The sequence below is a fragment of the Muscardinus avellanarius genome, assembly GCF_963383645.1.
Source record: "Muscardinus avellanarius genome assembly, chromosome: 3".
In the NCBI taxonomy this organism is placed as follows: Eukaryota; Metazoa; Chordata; class Mammalia; order Rodentia; family Gliridae; genus Muscardinus; species Muscardinus avellanarius.
In genome coordinates, this window is record NC_137788.1 from 20,595,877 (window position 1) to 20,613,566 (window position 17,690).

The 17,690-nt window shown below is 47.7% G+C and overlaps 1 protein-coding gene across 1 annotated transcript in view; it reads right to left on the bottom strand.

Moving 5' to 3' along the window:
• Positions 1-17,463, bottom strand: part of PAFAH2 (platelet activating factor acetylhydrolase 2) — a gene marked incomplete at both ends in the record, with an annotated part of 32,853 nt that extends 15,390 nt beyond the window's left edge. Inside the window, 8 exons of the mRNA XM_080690845.1 lie at positions 6-176; positions 1,890-1,981; positions 8,544-8,657; positions 10,519-10,660; positions 11,596-11,664; positions 14,401-14,497; positions 15,310-15,463; positions 17,374-17,463. Of these exons, the coding sequence (XP_080546971.1) occupies positions 6-176; positions 1,890-1,981; positions 8,544-8,657; positions 10,519-10,660; positions 11,596-11,664; positions 14,401-14,497; positions 15,310-15,463; positions 17,374-17,463 (929 nt within the window). The remainder of the gene's footprint in view (positions 1-5; positions 177-1,889; positions 1,982-8,543; positions 8,658-10,518; positions 10,661-11,595; positions 11,665-14,400; positions 14,498-15,309; positions 15,464-17,373) is intronic.
• Between the last annotated feature and the right edge of the window lie 227 nt (positions 17,464-17,690).

The window sequence follows — 17,690 nt, forward strand, 5'->3', positions numbered from 1 at the left end:
CTCACAGGACGGTTATGATCCTGGACTGCTGGTGCTGGGCGCAGATCCTCTTCATCAAGTTGACGCTCTCCACTGTCTGGAACTTCTCGGCATTGATGAAGAACACGGGGCCCCGGGCCTCGGGGTAAAAATCACGTTCCAGAGGAAACATCCAAGCATCCAGGGCCACAGCACATCTGGAATAGGACCAGACACGGGGAGCCGCTACCCAGGGACCCGGGCAAGAATAGTTAGGAGGAGGGGTGGGACTCTTCCCGCTGGTAGGATGAAGGCTCAGAAAGCCAGGAAGAGGCTACCAGGGCCTACGCCCTTCACTTAGGAAACTGGATAGGAATTGCTTTTACCTGTTACCAAAGATCCTCTGGAGTTTACAGTGTCTGAGAGCAAGGACTAGATCTCTTGTGATCTGCCTCAGGTGACTGCTGGAGTCATGCAGATTGCCTTGGATTTAATCGTTCACTCACTGAGTGCCGGCCATGTGCGTAGTTCTGTGCTTTACATACAGAGAGCTCCCAGGCCGGCAGGGGAGGTGGGCAGACAGGGTACCAGCAACACAGCTCAGGGCCCTAACTGCTCAAGGTGCTACGTGAGCCAGGGCCTACGCGGCAGGGAGGTCAGGAAAAGCTGCCTAGGTGCCAAGGACCACACCGTATCACCTGTGGCATAACCATGGCCCTACGATTTAGTCACTGCCCCGCCAGCCTTCTCCATCTCACGTGAGGGATATGCCAGTGCAAGCCCTTTTTTCCCCTCCCCTACTCATGTACCACTAGGTCCTAGAACTACATCCTGTCTCCACTGACTCCTCTCCACCCCACCACGCCCACTTCCCTGACAGCCCTGCCTCCAACTAGCCTTCAGTCCGGTCCTGCTATGGTTCCTTCTTTGCATATTAGTGAGAGGGCTCTTTTTCAAAGTATAACTGATTTTTCTCTGTTTAAACATCTTTCAATGGTTTCCCATCACACTCAGAGTAAAATCTAAACTTCCTTACCCTGGCCCAAAGGCTCTGTTCTGGTTCCTGATTATCTCTGATCATGGGTTTTTGTTTTGTTTTGTTTTGGTACTGTGGATTGAACACAGGTGCATTATTGTATGTATGTATGTATGTATGTATGTATGTATGTATGTATTTATTTATTTATTGTGGTACTGGGGGTAGAATCCAGGAGCTTTTCTACCTCCGGGCTATACTCCCAAACCTATTTTATATTTTATTTGAAAACAGGGTCTCACTAAGTTGCCGAGAGCCTCACTAAGTAGCTGAGACTGGTTTTGAACTTGTGCGATCCTCCTGTCTCAGCCTCCCAAGCGCTGGGATTACAGGCGTGCGCCACCACGCCTGGCTAGCCCTTTTTATTTTGAAAATAATATAAAATAAAATAAAAATAAAATAAAATAAAATGTGTCTGCCTCTCGTGTACTAGGGTCTCAGGTGTATGCCGCCGTGCCTAACGTCTGAGTGTCTGAAATGCTCCCTGGCTTCCTCGTTCCTCACACCGGCATGGCCAGCTTCCCTCCACCTCAGGGCCTTCGCGCTGGTTCTTCCCACTGGCTGGAATGAGCTTCCTCTAGACCTCTGCGTGGCTGGCTTCTCTGTCTCTCAGGTTCCACTCATCTCTTTTTCAGAGAAGCCTTGGGACATTCTACCTTATCTGCCTGTTTTATTTTCTTCATTGCACGTAGGTGCTGAGAACTTTACTACCTATTAGCTTTCTAACTTGTCTTTCTCCTCTCATGACAGCATAATGCATGGAGTCAGGGGTCTTGTCTTCTTGGTCACCACTGAGCCCTTAGCCCCACTAACCAGGCCTCAGACTTGATTCTAATGGAATGAATACTTGAATGAATGACTGGTGTATGATGCTAAAGCGTCCTGGAAAACTCACCGGAACTGGGGGTCCTTGGCCAAAGCCAGAACAGCTGTGGCCCCTCCAAATGAATGTCCCATCACGGCCACACGGCTCATGTCGATGCCGCCCTGAGGGGAGAGGAGAGCTTAGCCAAGCCACGAGGACTCTTTTTCAGAAACCCTTAGGAGTTTCTGAAAAATGAGGAATTAGAACCAGGTGTGATGGCACACACTTTTAATCCCAGGACTTGGGAGGCTGAGACAGGAGGATCACAGGTTTGAGGCTGGCCTCAGCTCCTTATTGAGGCCCTCAGCAACCTAGTGAGATCCTGCTTCAAAATAAACAATAAGAAATTGAGCTGAGCATATAGCTCGGAGGTAGAATGCCCCTAGATTCAATCCCTAGTACTGTAAAATAAATAAATAAATAAATAAATAAATAAATGAGTCTAAAAAGAGGTAAAAGTAAAATAAATAAATAAATAAGTCTAAAAAGAGGAAGAAATAGGGAATTAGACAAAGGCTCTATACAGTAGGTAAACCCACCCAAAAAAGACTATTAAGAAACTTGCTGGCTAGGCATGATGGTACACACCTATAATCCTAGTACTTTGGAAGATAATACAGAAGTCATAAAAAAGTAGAACTTTATTGCTCTCCAACATAAAGCCCACAGGCTGCTCCTGTCTAGAGTAGTTTGGGGATCCAGACTCCTTCCATCTTCGGCTCCACCCTGTCTCACTCATAAATCCCAAATTTCCCGTGTGCATTAAGCCGGCAGGATTGGGAAGGGTATGGAGGTTTGTCTAAGAGAGTTCTTACGGATCAGCCTTGGGAATGGAGACAGCAGGTTCAAAGCCAGCCTCAGAAACTGGAGAGACACTGTTTCCAAATAAAAAATAAAATAGGGCTGGGGTTACAGCTCAAAGGTAGAATGCCTCTAGGTTCAAACTTCAGTACCAAAAAAAAAAAAAAAAAAAAAAGAAAAGAAAAGAAAAAACCCCAAAACTTCTTGCCAGGAGATACTTGGGGGTGGAAGTAACTCAGTGACAGAGCACTTGCCTAGCATGTATAAGACGCTGAGTTCAGTCTTAAGCACCACAATAAACACAAAACAATCCAACCCTCTTGCCTAATGGAGAACAGACAGATGGTTAATCCTTGGCGTGAACGGCTTTCTGTAAGCAGGATTTGAAAACTATGTTTTCACCTTTTTTGTGTGGGTGTGTGGTGCTGGGGATTGAACTCAGGGGCATTCTACCTCTGAACTACACCGTGATCCCTTTTTATTTTTTTGTTTCAAAATGGGATCTCACTAGCCGGGCGTGGTGCGCACGCTTGTAATCCCCGCACTTGGGAGGCGGAGACATGAGGATTGCACAGGTTGGAAGCCAGCCGTGCTGGTTTAGGAGACCCTGTTTCCAAATAAAAATATAAAATAGGTCTGGGAGTCTGGGAGTGTAGCCCAGAGGTAGAAGGGCTTCCAGGAACCCCAGTACCACTTAAAAACAACAACAACAACAAAAATGTTGCTAAGAATCTTGCTACTTGCTGAGGCTGTCCCTAAGCCTGCGATTCTCCTGTCTCAGCTTACTAGTACTGGGATCACAGACATGCACCACCATGCCCAGCTTATATTTTCATTTTTATTTATTTAATTTATCTATTTATTTACTTGTGGTAATAGGTGTTGAATCCAGGGGCATTCTACACCTAAACTACACCCTTAGTCCTATTTTATTCTTCTTTAAATTTTATTTTGAAACAAGGTCTCCCTAAGTTATAGAGGGCATTACTAAGTAGTTGAGGCTGGCTGCGAACCTTCGACCCTCCTATCTCAGCCTCTCAAGTACTGGGATTACAAACATGCACCACCATGCCCGGCTTTACCTTTGTTTTTATATAGCCTTAGTACCTATAAATACATGGCCTGGGTAGACATTCAGATATCTATGAATAAAGAAATGGATAGGAATTGTCAGGTTCCACACTAGCTCACCAGTGTAAGGGCATGGTGAGACCACAGGCTTTCTCCATTCTCTAGAGCCCCCACCTTATAAACGTTCCTAGGGCCGCCACGGGGCCATGCTGAGGAGCCCTGGCTGCTGGCCTTCCGCCTGGCTCTGGAGCAAGGACTGTCTGAGCAAAAACCAACTCAGGTGCTACTTCCTCTTTGAATATCTGTCCTGATTTTTATCCAAAGCCTAAGGGAAGAGAGTCTGTTCCCTCTAACATGCTCTGCGATGATCTATTTCTGGTTGTCCCCAGAAGCCTTCAAGGCGTAGTTATATAACAAACCACCGCAGCCTCCTGCTGAGGGGCATAGTTCGGAGGTAGAATGTCTCTGAGTTAATACCCAGTCAATACCAAAAAAAAAAAAAAAGACTCTGAGATAAGGGTTTATGTATAGAACACTTAGCATTATCCAAGTAATACATTGACTTTTATAATCTATTAGCCCAGCTCTCACTGGTGAACATTTAGCTACTTTAATATTTTGTCATTCCAGTTGACACTGGAATGAACAATCCTGTGCATGCGTCACATGCACGCATGCAGGTAATAGCAGAAGGATTCCCACAACTGACCGTTGCTGGGTCAAGGAATATGAGCATTTATTTGGTTGAGAACTAATGTCTAATTGCTGTCCATGTGGCAACGGGCACTCTTTCTGGTAATACACCTACTTCTTCACAGCTTGTCAACACAGGGAGTAACCTAGTTTTTAATTTTTTTTTTTGTAGCACTGGGGGTTGAATTCACCCAGAAGCTCTCTCTCTACCTCTGAGCACATCCCCAGCCCTTTTTATTTGAAAGCAAGGGCATATTAAGTTCTGCAGGCTGCCATTGCTGGGATCACAGGCCTATGTCACTGTGCCTGACAATTTCTAGATTTTAATCAGACACATGAAGATCAACTCAGTTTTAAAAATTTTGCATTTCCTCCAAAAGGCTGCCTCTTAAACAATCCAACTGGACTAGAGCCTGGCCTTCCCCAGTGCCCACCTCGGACTCACAGGCTCACACACCAGCACCTCGGGGCTCAGACTGTTCTCTGGAGGAGGGTGACAACATTAGCAACTGGCAGGCACTCTAGGGTCTAGGTCCTGCCTCCCTGCTGGCTGGGCAGGCACAGCTTCCTGGAGGACACTACCAGACCTGCCCTTAACAGAGCTATCCCTATTTCCCTCTCTTCCTTCTTCAACAGGGGTGTCTACCTCTGAGCTACACCCCATTCTTTATTACCATTATTATTAGTTTTTATTATTACTATTTGTTTTGAAGCAGCATTTTTTTTTTTTTTTTTTTTTTTGCGGTCCTGGGGATGGAACCCAGGGGCATTTGACCTCTGACCTACACCCCTAGTCCTAGTTTTTTATTCTTTATTTTGAAACAGGGTCTCACTAAGTTGCGGAGGCCCTCACTAAGGAGCTGAGGCTGTCTGTGAACTGTGATTTTCTGGTCTCAGCCTCCCAAACACAGGGATTACGAGCGTGCGCCACCACGCCCGGCTTTGAAGCAGCATCTTGCTAGGTTGATGAGTCTTGCTAAATTGCTGAGGCTGTCCTTGAACCTGCAATCCTCTGGTCTCAGACTCTCAAATACTGGGATTACAGGTATGTGCCACCATGCCCAGCTTTTCCTTTTTTTATTTTTTTGGTATTGGGGATTGAATCCATGGGCATTCTGTCTCCAAGCCATACCCCAAACTTATTTATTTATTTATTTATTTATTTATTTATTTATTTATTTATTTATTTATTTATTTGGTGGTACTGGGGATGGAACCCTTCTACCTCTGGGCTCCGAGCTACACTCCCAGACCTATTATTTATTTCACTTGGTAACAGGGTCTCCTAAGCCAGTGAGGCTGACTTCGAACCTGCGCGATCCTCCCGTCTCCGCCTCCCAAGCACGGGGATTACAAGTGTGCGCTGCCACGCCCGGCTTTATTTTTTTATTTTGAAATTGGATCTTGCAGCCGGGCGTGGCGGCGCACGCTTGTAATCCCCCCCCCCCCCCCCCCGCGCTTGGGAGGCAGAGACAGGAGGATCGCGCAGGTTCGAAGCCAGCAGCGCGCGCTGGCTTAGGAGACCCTGTTTCCAAATAAAAATAAAAATAGGTCTGGGAGTGTAACCCGGAGGTAGAAGGGCTTCCAGGAACCCCAGTACCACCAAAAATTAAAAAATAAAAAAACTTAGGGACTCTTTCAAAGGATAAAAATTAAAAAATAGGCCTGGGATGCAGCTCAGAGGTAGAATATCCCTGGTTCAATCCCTGGCACCACAAAAATATATTTTTTTTAAATAGCAAGAGAATTTTTTTGTTTTGCTAAGTGGGGATAAAAGGGTACAAAACAACTTTTAGATGATAACACTGTTTTTGTGTGTGTGTGGTACTGGGGGTGGAACTAGGGGCTTTTCTACCTCCGGGCTATACTCCCAGACCTATTTTATTTGGAAACAGGGTCTCACTAAGTTGCTGAAAGCCTCACTAAGTAGCTGAGGCTGGCTTCGAACCTGTGTGATCCTCCTGTCTCAGCCTCCCAAGTGCAAGGATTACAAGTGTGCACCACCACACCTGGCTAACACTATTGTTTTAAATTTTAAAAAAACATATAAATGTTAATGCATTTTATTTGTTTATTTAATTTGTGGTACTAGGGGTTGAACCCATGAGTGTCCTACCTCCAAACTATACCCTTAGCCCTGTTTTTTGTTTTTGTTTGCAGTAATGGGAATGGAATCCAGGGGCATTGTACCTCTGAGCTACACCCTCAGCTTTATTTTCTTTTTTAGTCTTTATATTTTGAAACAGGGTCTCACTGAGTTGCAAAAGGCCTCACTAAGCTGAGACTGTCCGCAAACTGCGATCCTCTGGTCTCTGCCTCCTGAACGCTGGGATTACAAGCAGGCGCCATCACGCTCAGTTACCTCTAGCCCTATTTTACTTTATTTTGTTTGTGTGTGTAGTACTGGGGATAGAACCCAGGGGCAGTTTACCTCCAAGCTACACCCCAGCCCTACTTTTTATTCTTTTTTTTTTTTTTTGGTGGTGGTATTGGGGTTCCTGGAAACCCTTCTACCTCCGAGCTACACTCCCAGGCCTATTTTATACTTTTTTATTTGGAAACAGAGTCTCTTAAGCCAGTGAGGCTGGCTTCGCGAACTTGCACAATCCTCCTGTCTCTGCCTCCCAAGCACGGGGATTACAAGCGTGCGCCACCATGCCCGGCATTTATTTTTTATTTTGAAACAGGTTCTCACTAAGCTGCAAAGGGCCTCACTAAGTAGCTGAGGCTGGCCTCAAACCTGTGAACCTCCTGTCTTAGCCTCCCAAGTACAGGGATTACGAACATGTGCCACCACGCCCAGCTCCTATTTTATTTTTTATTTGGAAACAGGATCTTAGCTAGGTTGATGAGAGTCTTGGTAAGTTGCTGAGGATAGTCTCAAAACCTTAATCCTCCTATCTCAGTTTCCCGAGTACTGGAATTACACTCCTGGCCTGTTAATACATTGGAATATAACTGAAAGGAAAGACATCTAAATGTCCAGAAGAACATTTCTTCTTTCTCCCTGCTTTTGTGTGATGTCTCGGTTCTCTGAACAGTCTGCGTTCCTCCTTAAATTGGGATGGGTTGAGGGGCTGGGGAGCCACTTGAGTCTACTACTGCGGGGAGCGTTTCATATTCTCCTGGGACAGTTCTTGAGCTCCCTCAGTGGGAGGATCTAGCCTGCAGCAGACACAGGTTTTCACTGTTCAAGGGCCCTTCCTCTGTCCTCTGTCCGCACGGCCTGGTGGGGCCCTCAATCCTGGTGCTCAGGTTCCCCGACACGGAAGCGAGGAGCTCACACAGTCAGTCACAATACCCTCCGCCCGCCGGGCACTAGGTGCTCAGGAGGCGGAGGTGGAAGGACTGCCGGAATGCAGGGGCTCGGGACTCTGCACGCTGTGCCAACCGGGCGTCCACACTAAGTCTGGCATCGATATGGTGGCTTCCTGAGAGTAGGGACCACCAGGTTGCCTAAGGAGGGGGGAAGTAGCTCAGGTCGGAAGACCTTGTCTCTCTGGTGCAAGGGCACCTTCTCCCTCATGCCCAAGAGGGGCATCTGACCCACACAGGGCCACAGCCTGGAAGAAGCTAAGAGTCTTCTTTCCTTTTTTTCTTTTTTTGTGGTGCTGGGGATTGAATCTAGGGTCTTCTACCTCTGAGCTACACCTCCAGCCCTATTTATTTTTTATTTTGGAAACAGGGTCTTGCTAAGTTACTAAGTTGCTGAGACTGGCGGTAAACCTGAGATCTTCCTGTCTCAGCCTCCCAAGTACTGGGATTCTAGGCGCATGCCAGCACACCTGGCTTTTCTTTTTAATTCTGAAACTATGACTTAAGATACAGGCCTAGGCTGCCAGACACCATCTCTTTTGCCAAAAGGAGAAGCGCTGTGAGAGTGAAGCCCACCTACCGAGAGAACCTGATCCAGAAGAAGGGAGGGAGGAGTCAGAGCTCTGCTGGCAACATCTCAGAGCCTGGCTCCACTTACACTGGCCTAAAGCGGCCTGAGGTCTCGCAAGTTACGTGAGCCAGTAAGTTCTCTTCTGGTTTAAGTGAAGAAGTTAGGTTTGCTACTTGTGACCAAGAACGTGTGATGACGATGTGGGCTCCGGTTCATACCGACCCTGGCCATACCTTCAAGGCTGTCAGATCCAGCCCACCAGGGAAGATGTTGAGGACATTCTTTCCAGCAGTGGCTTCCTGTAGGAGCCTCAGCACCCGCACACACTCTCTTACTCGCTGATGCACCTGCAACAGACAGACCGCTGGGAGCTAGGACAGCCCATAACCATCCAGCAAGAATCTCACCCAAAACTAGGCATGGTGGCACACATCTGCAATCCCAGTAGTAGGGAGGCTGAGACAGGAGGATAGCAGGTTCGAGGACAACCTCAGCAAGTAGTGAGACTCTCATCAACCTAGCGAGACCTTGTTTCAAAATAAAAGTAAAGAAGTAGGGCTGGGTATAGCTCAGAGGTAAATGCCCCTGCATTCAATCCCTAGTACTACAAAAAGAAAGAAAGAGAGAAAGAAAGAAAGAAAGAGAGAGAAAGAAAGAGAAAGAGGGAGAGAAAGAAAGAGAGAAAGAAGAAAAGAATCTCACTTATCTACAGAGCCAAGGAAGAATACAGGGCTGGTAGGCCAACCTACCTCTCAGCAAGCACTGCGGGCCCCCTGCAGCTCACATAAGCACCACCTGACAGGATACCAACTCAGCCCTGTTGTTCGGACTACCCAGACTACCTGCCACCCTCCTGTCTCAGCCTCTCAAGCACTGAGATTACAGCGTGTACCACCATGCCCAGCTGACAATGGTAATCCTAAGAGGCTTGATTAATTCCCGCTAATGTAGCTAGCTCAGAATCACTGTGATTAAGATTTCGAGAAAGTTAGTTAAAAAGTCTTGCTTAAACCAAGAGTGGTGGCACACGCCTGTAATCCCAGTACTTAGGAAGCAGAGACAGGATGATCAGAGGTTCAAGACCAGTCTCTGCAACTTAGGGAGGCTCTCAGCAACTTAATGAGACCTTGTTTCCAAATAAAATAAAATTGGGTTGAGGGTGCAGCTCAGAGGTAGAATGCCTCTAGGTTCACTTCCCAGTAAAACACACACACACACACACACACACACACACACACACACACACACACACACACAGCCTTGCTTAAAGCCAGGCATGGTGGTGTACGCTTGTAATACCAGTACTTGGGAAGCTTAGACAAGAGGATCAAAGGGTCACAGCCATCCTCAGCAACTTAGTGAGACCCTGTTTCCAAAGAAAAGAATAAAATAGGGATGGGGATGTAGCTCAGAGGTAGAATGCCCCTGGGTTCCATCCCTAGTACCACACACACAAAAAAAGTCTTGCCTATTAAGTGCTATGTTTGGATAGGTGCCCCTCAAAGGTCTGTGTGTTAAGGCCGTGGTCCCCAGGACACGCTACTGGTAGGTGGCAGACCTGTAGAAGGTGAGGCCTTAGCAGAAGATCCTTAGGCCACTGGAGCTGTGCCCTTGAGGGGACCATGACACCCCTGTCTTTTTCATCTGTTCTGCTCCCTGGCTCAGGAGGTGAGTGGGTCTGCTCTGACACATACCTCTCCCCCATCTCGCACCACTGGAGGTCCACAACAATTGGTCTTGGACTGGAGCCTCCAGAATCACGAGCTAAATAAAACTTTTCTTCCAGGTGTGGTGGCGCACGTTTGTAATCCCAGCATTCACGAGGCTGAGACAGGAGGATCAAGGTTTACGGCCAGCCTCAGCTACTTAGTGAGGCCCTTTGCAACTCACTGAGACAGTGTCTCAAAATAAAAAAAATTAAAAATAGGCTGGAGGTGTTTTTCAGAGGTAGAATGACCCTAGGTTCCATCTCCAGTACCGGGGGAAAAAATAGAAAGAAAAGAAAATAAAAAAAAGAGAAGAAAAGAAAAGAAAAGAAAGAAAGAAGATAATTTTCCCTTATGCATTAAGTATCTCAGTTAAGTATCTTACAAGTTCAGTAAGCACTCCAGGTATCCACTATAGTAACAGAAAGCTGGCTAAAACAGTGAGTGCAGTCCAGAGAAAGCAGATTTATTAACACTCTGGCCTCAAGCGGCACAAGCCTACCTGGGGATTGCGAACATGGAATTCCTTCTCCCCTTGCTCAATTCGATGGTACGGGACCCATTCCTCCTCCATGGTCTGGCTGGGGGGCTGACTCTCCTCTGGGACCTGCTTGCAGAAATAGGTGGCTGCAGCTGACTGGTCCCTGAAATACACGTGCCATCAGAAAGAAAGCAGAAGATGCCTGTGGACTTACTTTCTCCCCTTTACCCTCTCTTCTCTTCCAGTCAAGATAATTGTGCTCCTCCTTTTGCTAGCAGGGAAGGAGATCTGGGGGCATGAAAAGGTGGGTAGGAAAAATGAGCTTTGGAGATAGACCTGGGTATGAATTCTGACTCAGCTGTGTCATTTCTGGCAAGTTACTTAACATCTTTCAGTGTGAGTGTGTGTGTGTGTGTGTGTGTGTGTGTGTGTGTGTGTGTGTGTAGTACTGGGGATGGAACCCAGGGATGTTCTACCTCTGAGCTACATTCCCAGCCCTATTTTTTATTCTGAAAGAGTCTCACTGAGTTGCAAAGGGCCTAAGTAGCTGAGGCTGTCCGTGAACCAGGATCCGCCTGTCTCAGCCTCCCAAATGCTGGGATTACAAGAGTGTGCCACCACGCCCGGCACATCTTTTAACTTTTTTTTTTTTCTTTAAGATGGGTACAATACCTGCCCTGCATGGCTGTTGGATTAAAAATAATACAAAAAATGGTGCTAAAAATACATAAGCTCAGTGGTAGAATGCTTGCTTAGCATGTACAAGACCCTGGGTTTGAAGCTTTGTGCTATAAAAATAAAAAAATCGCTGGGCATGGTGGCGCACACTTGTAATCTCCACACTTGGGAGGCTGAGACAGGAGGATCGCACAGGTTTGAAGCCAGCCTCAGCTACTTAGTGGGACTCTCAGCAACTTAGACCCTGTTTCAAAATAAAATATAAAATAGGTCTGGGAGTATAGCCCAGAGGTAGAAAGCCCCTGGGTTCCACCCCCAGTACCACCAAATAAATAAATAAATAAATCTGAAAAAGAACACACTGATAGGGGACAAGCCTATATACCCTGGCCGTAGTTCCCTGTGACTGCCATCTCTCACCTGTGTTCCAGCATAGCAACCACAAAACCTCGGGAGGCCAGCTCCATGCCGAAGGCTGAATACAAGGTCCTAGAGGTTTAGAAAGAACAGGGAGAAGAAATCAAGGGAGTGGTCGGGCCTCCGCTCCCACTCCAGCTGTGCTCCACCAGTGTCCAGCTCCAAAGACTGAGCAAAGGGTGTCTGAGGGCAGTCCCTCCAGGGCTCCCTCCAGCCAGCGCAGCCCCCCTCTCCAGGCTCCACCTGTCCCCCTCCAGGAAGTGTCTACAAGTCAACCCAGCCGGTCAGCCCAGCCCCACCCCCAGGTATATTCTGGCTACTTCAAAGGCACTTTTTTTTCAGGGAATCTTTTTTTTTTTATTGTCTTTTTGGAATTGGGGGTCGGGGATTGAGCCCAGAACGCTGCACCTGCAAAGCTGGCGCTTTGCCACTGAGCTACATCTCGGCCCCAAAAGGCACTTTTATTGCCTTATATTGTCTCCCAAGTTAGTGGTTAAGCTCCTCAAGGACTGTGACTCTGGCTGTTTCTTCAATATGTAATTCAGCTGCCAGTTAGCATGTGGGTATTTTGTCTGTTCTTCAACTGTCCAGGGGAAAAACAAAAGGCAGATACTGCTGACTGCCCTCTCCAAATGGTTATTTCCCGTCCTCAACAACAGAACCTGATTTCTGGCTGATGCCATCAAGTTACTACATTCCCTTGCCTCTCTTATGGTTTTATTAGTCTGTAGTCTGTATGGCTAACGTTTAGCCTATCATGGTGTAACATTTTAAAGTAATTTTTCACCTAGGCATGGTGGTATATACCATTTATCCCAATACTTGGGAGGCTGAGATAGAAGGATTGCAGGTTCGAAGCCAGCCTCAGCAACTTAGCAAGGCTCTCAGCAACTTAGTGAGACCTTGTTTCCCCGCAAAAAAGGGACTGGGAGTGCATCAGAAGTAGAATGCCTATGTGTCACTTTCCAGGAATCATCCTAGACACGAGGAGTGACAGAAGACACATATGGTCTTTGCCTTCATGGTGCCTGCAATATAGCAGGGAAGACACACATTAGAGAATAGATGATACATTTATTATGCTGGGCGTGGTAGTACATACTTGTAATCCCAGTACTTGGGAGGCTGAGACAGGAGGATCTGGGTTCACGGCCAGTCTCAGCTACTTAGTGAGGCCCTCCACAACTTAGTGAGAGACCCTTTTTCAAAATAAAGAATAAAAAATTGGGCTGGGGGGTGTAGCTCGGAGGTAGAATGGCCCTGGGTCCCATCCCCAGTACCAAAAAAAAAAAAGTATTGCAATTGTTAAATACTGAAAACTACAGATCATACTGGAAAAGTTAACCTAATATAAATAGGGATGGGAGATGGGTGTCCCAAGAAAGTAACATCCAACCCAAGACCTTGAATGTAACTGGGGATTGGCCAGGCAAGGGAGGGGAGGGGGAAGCGGAAGAGCAGAAGAGCAAACACTCTAGGCAAAGGGAATGGCCGAGGAGCACAGCACCAAAGGAGACCCCAGGCCAGGAACAACAGTGTCTTGACCCAGGGAAAGGTTAGCCCTGTTACAGAACTGGAGCGGGCAAGTAGCAAGTCGAGGTTGGAAACCATTAAAAAAGCTGAATTAGGTTCAAAGAGTTATTAAAAAGTTCTAATTCAGGGAGAAATATTCATTCATTCAACAAATATTTATTGAGCACCTACTATATTCCCAGCACTGTTAAAGGTGTTAGAATGACAAAACTATATTTGGTTTTAAAACTCATCTCCCTAGCCAGTCCTGGCCACTCAGGAGGCTGAAGCAAGAGGATCGATCACAAGTTTGAGGCCAGCCTCAACAATTTAGTGAGACCATCTCAAAATAAAAAATATAAAGGGCTGGGGTGTGACTCAAGTGGTGGAAAGCCCCTGGGTTCAACCCTCTGTGCTGAAGGGGAACAAAATCTCCCCAGCTTCAGTGTAGGCAATGTTTTGGGGTACAAAAGATCTTAGAATTCAACACTGCCATGCCCTACCACGTACACAATGGGAGAGAACCGACACGGGTGTGCACCTAACAGCACCAATCCAAGTCCTCACACACCACCCTGTGGGAGTGGCATCCCATTTGGCAGACTTAAAATGTAGCTCGGAGCCACGCACCTTCGCCAAGACCCACGGGCGCAAGGGGCATGGCAGGATTCACGGTTAGGCTGCTGGCTCGGCGAGTGCAGGGAGCCAACCTGTCTTATTCCCTGACACCCCAGTGCACACACAGAGCTGTCCCTGAAAACAGGCTGAATAATGATTCTCCAAAAATAGAACGCTCAAGCCCTTTCTAGTACCTCTGGCTGTAATATAGGAAGATAGTGGGAGTGTATGTTTATATCAGTGCTGGAACATGAGAGGAGACGGGTGTGAAGGCTGCTGAAGGCTCCACTGGGGCTTAGGAAGGGCCTAAGACAGGGTGGACTCAGCTGGGCGTGGTGGCGCACGCTTGTAATCCCCACGCTTGGGAGGGGGAGACAGGAGGATCGCGCTGGTTCGAAGCCAGCCTCGCTGGCTTAAGAGACCCTGTTTTGAAATAAAAAATATAAATAGGTCTGGAAGTGTAGCCCAGAGGTAGAAGGGTTTCCAGGAACCCCAGTGCCACCACAAAAAAAAAAAAAAAAAAAAGAAAGAAAGACAAGGTGGACTCAATGCCGCGGCGTGGAGCAGGGGGAGGTAAAACGGCGGGGAGATGGACATGTCTGCTGGTCTGCCCTTTGAGAATAAGACTCAGCAGCTGGCACCAGGCAAGGTCCGCCAGGCAGGGACAGAAGCTCTTACCTGAAGCCTCCCAGGCCATGGGAGAAGATGATCAAGGGGTATCCAGAGTCCTTTGTCTTAAAGGGGCCATTCCAGCTAACAGGCAGGCGACAAGATCCTGGCAGAGACATGGGCTATGGAATCCCTGGCCGCTCCAAAGCTGTGATCCCAAGGGCAGCCTGAACACGGGCCTGGTGGGCACTGAGTTCCTCCCCTCGAGAGAACGCACCGCCCAGGAACATCAGCACCCATTCTGCCCTCTCTTATTCCCCAGGGAGAGTGAACACAGTAAAAAATGGGAAGATATATGGGGACGGGGGAGTCAGTAGCTCAGTGTAGAGCACTTGTGATGCCCTGGGTTCAATCTCCAGCACCAGGGGAAAAAATCTATCCAAAGGGGCAGCACTGAACAAGTCTGGGCAAATCCCTGAGATGCCAAGGCAGTGGGTAGAGTTGCCAGGCGGACCTTTGGGGGAAGTGGATGGTTCACTGTGACCCTGCCCTAAAGAGGGGAGGACTGGAGGGAGAACTGCAGGATACCATGCTCCCCGCGAGTGAACAATGCCCCATCTCCACCACAGCTGGCACGGAGTAGGAATTAACCCATGCTGGAGAAACGAGTCACAGCTGCCACTTAGGGAACCCATCTGCGGTCCCAAGCACTGCGCTAGACGCTCTCCATGCATCTCATCCCGTGACTCCACACGGCAGGTGTTCAGACAGGTTAAATAACTTAAATAATCTGGACTCAAGTCCAGGAAGATGTAACTCCATGACCAAAGCTCTTAGTTACCTGACTCTCTCCCAGCTCTGCACACCCACCCGACAGAGTAGCCAGACTCTGCAAACCAAAAGGCATTGGGTCTACCTAGGGCGCTCCTAGGGACGTAACCGAGCAACCGGGAAAGCACCGGGCCAGGCCAGCCTTACCCACAGCCAGGTTGAACAGCAGCCCCACCCAGCGCTTATTGAACTGCAGGTAATCGGCCAGGCCAGTGTAGTACTCATAGCGCGGAATCCACAGGGGCTGCTCCGAAGTCTCCTCAGCCTCTTGGCAGGGGTAGAAGAGTCGAAAGAAGCTGCCCTGTAGGAAAGAGGAGAGCAGCTACTCAGAGCAAGAATTCTGCCCAGCACAGCTGGGTTCCCAGCAGAGACACTCTGAAGGTGTTCAGCCCTAGCCAGGCAGGGCACCAACACAGAGGAACTTCAGCTTCATTGACACGCCCAAAGTTTACACTCAGAAAATAGAGAAAGAAGCGATTTTATTTTTAGCATACATTGAAGGCTTACATTATTTCAAATAGCCAACTAATTTGAATCATGTGGAGGAGGTACCAAAATACTTTGAAGGCTTAGGATATTAAAAAAAGATTTAGCCAGGCGTGATGGCGCACACTTGTAATCCCTGCGCTTGGGAGGCTGAGACAGGAGGATTGCACAGGTTTGAAGCTAGCCTCAGCTACTGAGTGAGGCTCTCAGCAACCTAGTGAGACCCTGTTTCCAAATAAAGTATAAGATAGGTCTGGGAGTATAGCCCGGAGTAGAAAAGCTCCTGGGTTCCACCCTCAGTACCACACACACACACACACACACAAAAAAAAAAAAAACCCTAAAGCCAGGCATGGTGGTGCACACCTGTAATACCAGTACTTGGGAGGCTGAGTCAGGTGGATCACAGGTTCGAGGACAGCCTCAGCTACTTAGTGAAGCCCTCTGCAACTTAGTGAGACCCTGTTTCAAAATAAATAAAAAATTAGGCTGAGAGTGTAGCTCAGAGGTAGAATGCCCCTGGGTTCAATCTTCAGTAACATAAAAAATAAATTAGTAAATAAATAATTAAAATCTAGCCGGGTGTGGTGGTGAGTACCTATAATCCCAGTATTCAGGAGGCTAAGCCAGGAGGATCGAAGGTTTGAGGTCAGCCTCAGAAATTTGGCGAGACCTTCAGCAACTTAGTGAGACCCTGTTTCAAAATAAAAAATAAAAGTCAGGCGTGGTGGCGCACACTTGTAATCCCAGCATTTGGGAGGCTGAGACAGGAGGATCATGGTTTGCGGACAGCTCGGCTACTTAGTGACGCCCTTTGTAACTCAGTGAGACCCTGTTTTAAATAAAGAATAAAAAATAGGACAGGGGGTGTATCTTGGAGGTAGAATGCCCCTGGGTTCCATCCCCAGCACCGCAAATAATAATAATAATGATAATAATAATAATGAAAAGGGCTGGGGAGTCACAGGCAGTGGCAGAGCCTTGCTCTTCCTTTCATCCACGTGCATTAGGATAAGATGGAATACCTTTGCAAGGTCAGGCTCTGCCCTCAAGACACATGAGACATTCTGTGAGCTGCCTCTGAATGCTAAACCCCTCCTCCCCTCCTCTCTTCCTAGCTGGAGGAAGGCTATCAACTGGAAAGTTTCTAAGGTGTTTTTTTTTTTTTTTTTTTTTTTTTTTTGCAGTACTGGGAATTAAACCAGGGGCATTCTACCTCCGGGCCACACCTCCAGACCTATTTTGTTTTTTATTTTGAAAGGTCTCACTAAGTTGTGGAGGGCCTCACTAATATGCGGCTGGCCGAGAACCTGTGATCCTCCTGTCTCGGCCTCCCAAGTACTGGGATGACAAGTGTGCGCCACCACACCCAGATCAAGTTTCTACTATTTGGAAAGAGGAAGATAAAAGTCAAAGTCGAGCTGGGGGAGGTGGCGCACACTTGTCATCCCAGTACTTGCAAGACTGAGACAGGAGGATCGTAGGTTGGAGGATAGCCTCAGCGATGTAATGAGGCCTTTGGCAACTTATTGAAACCCTATCTCAAAATAAAGAATAAAGAAACGGGGCTGGGGTGTAGCTCAGAGGTAGAATGACCCTGGGTTCAAAGTAAAGGAAGGGAAGGGGACTAGTAACCAAATGTGGACCACCAGCTCTAACTCAGTTTCTCCCATCTGGACCTGTACTGAGAAATGCAGCGGAGGTGGGGAGGCCGGAGACACCTACCTGGAGACTCTGACCCTCCATCACATCCCCACAGCCTACAAGGTGGGGTCCTGAGACAGGCGGGAAGGTTATAGACTGGCTGGTCCCCATCTCATCCACACTGGAACCAAATGACTGCAGCGCTGCTGAACTTGATAGCTAAAGGGTGGAACACAGAACAGCCTCTTACTGGTTTCGTGTGTGTGTGTGTGTGTGTGTGTGTGTGTGTGTGTGTGTGTGTGTTACTGGGGATTTGACTCAGGGTATTCTACCTCCAAGCTACATCCCCAGCCCTTTTTTCCTTTTTGTTTTGAAACAGGGCCTCACCCAGTTGCTGG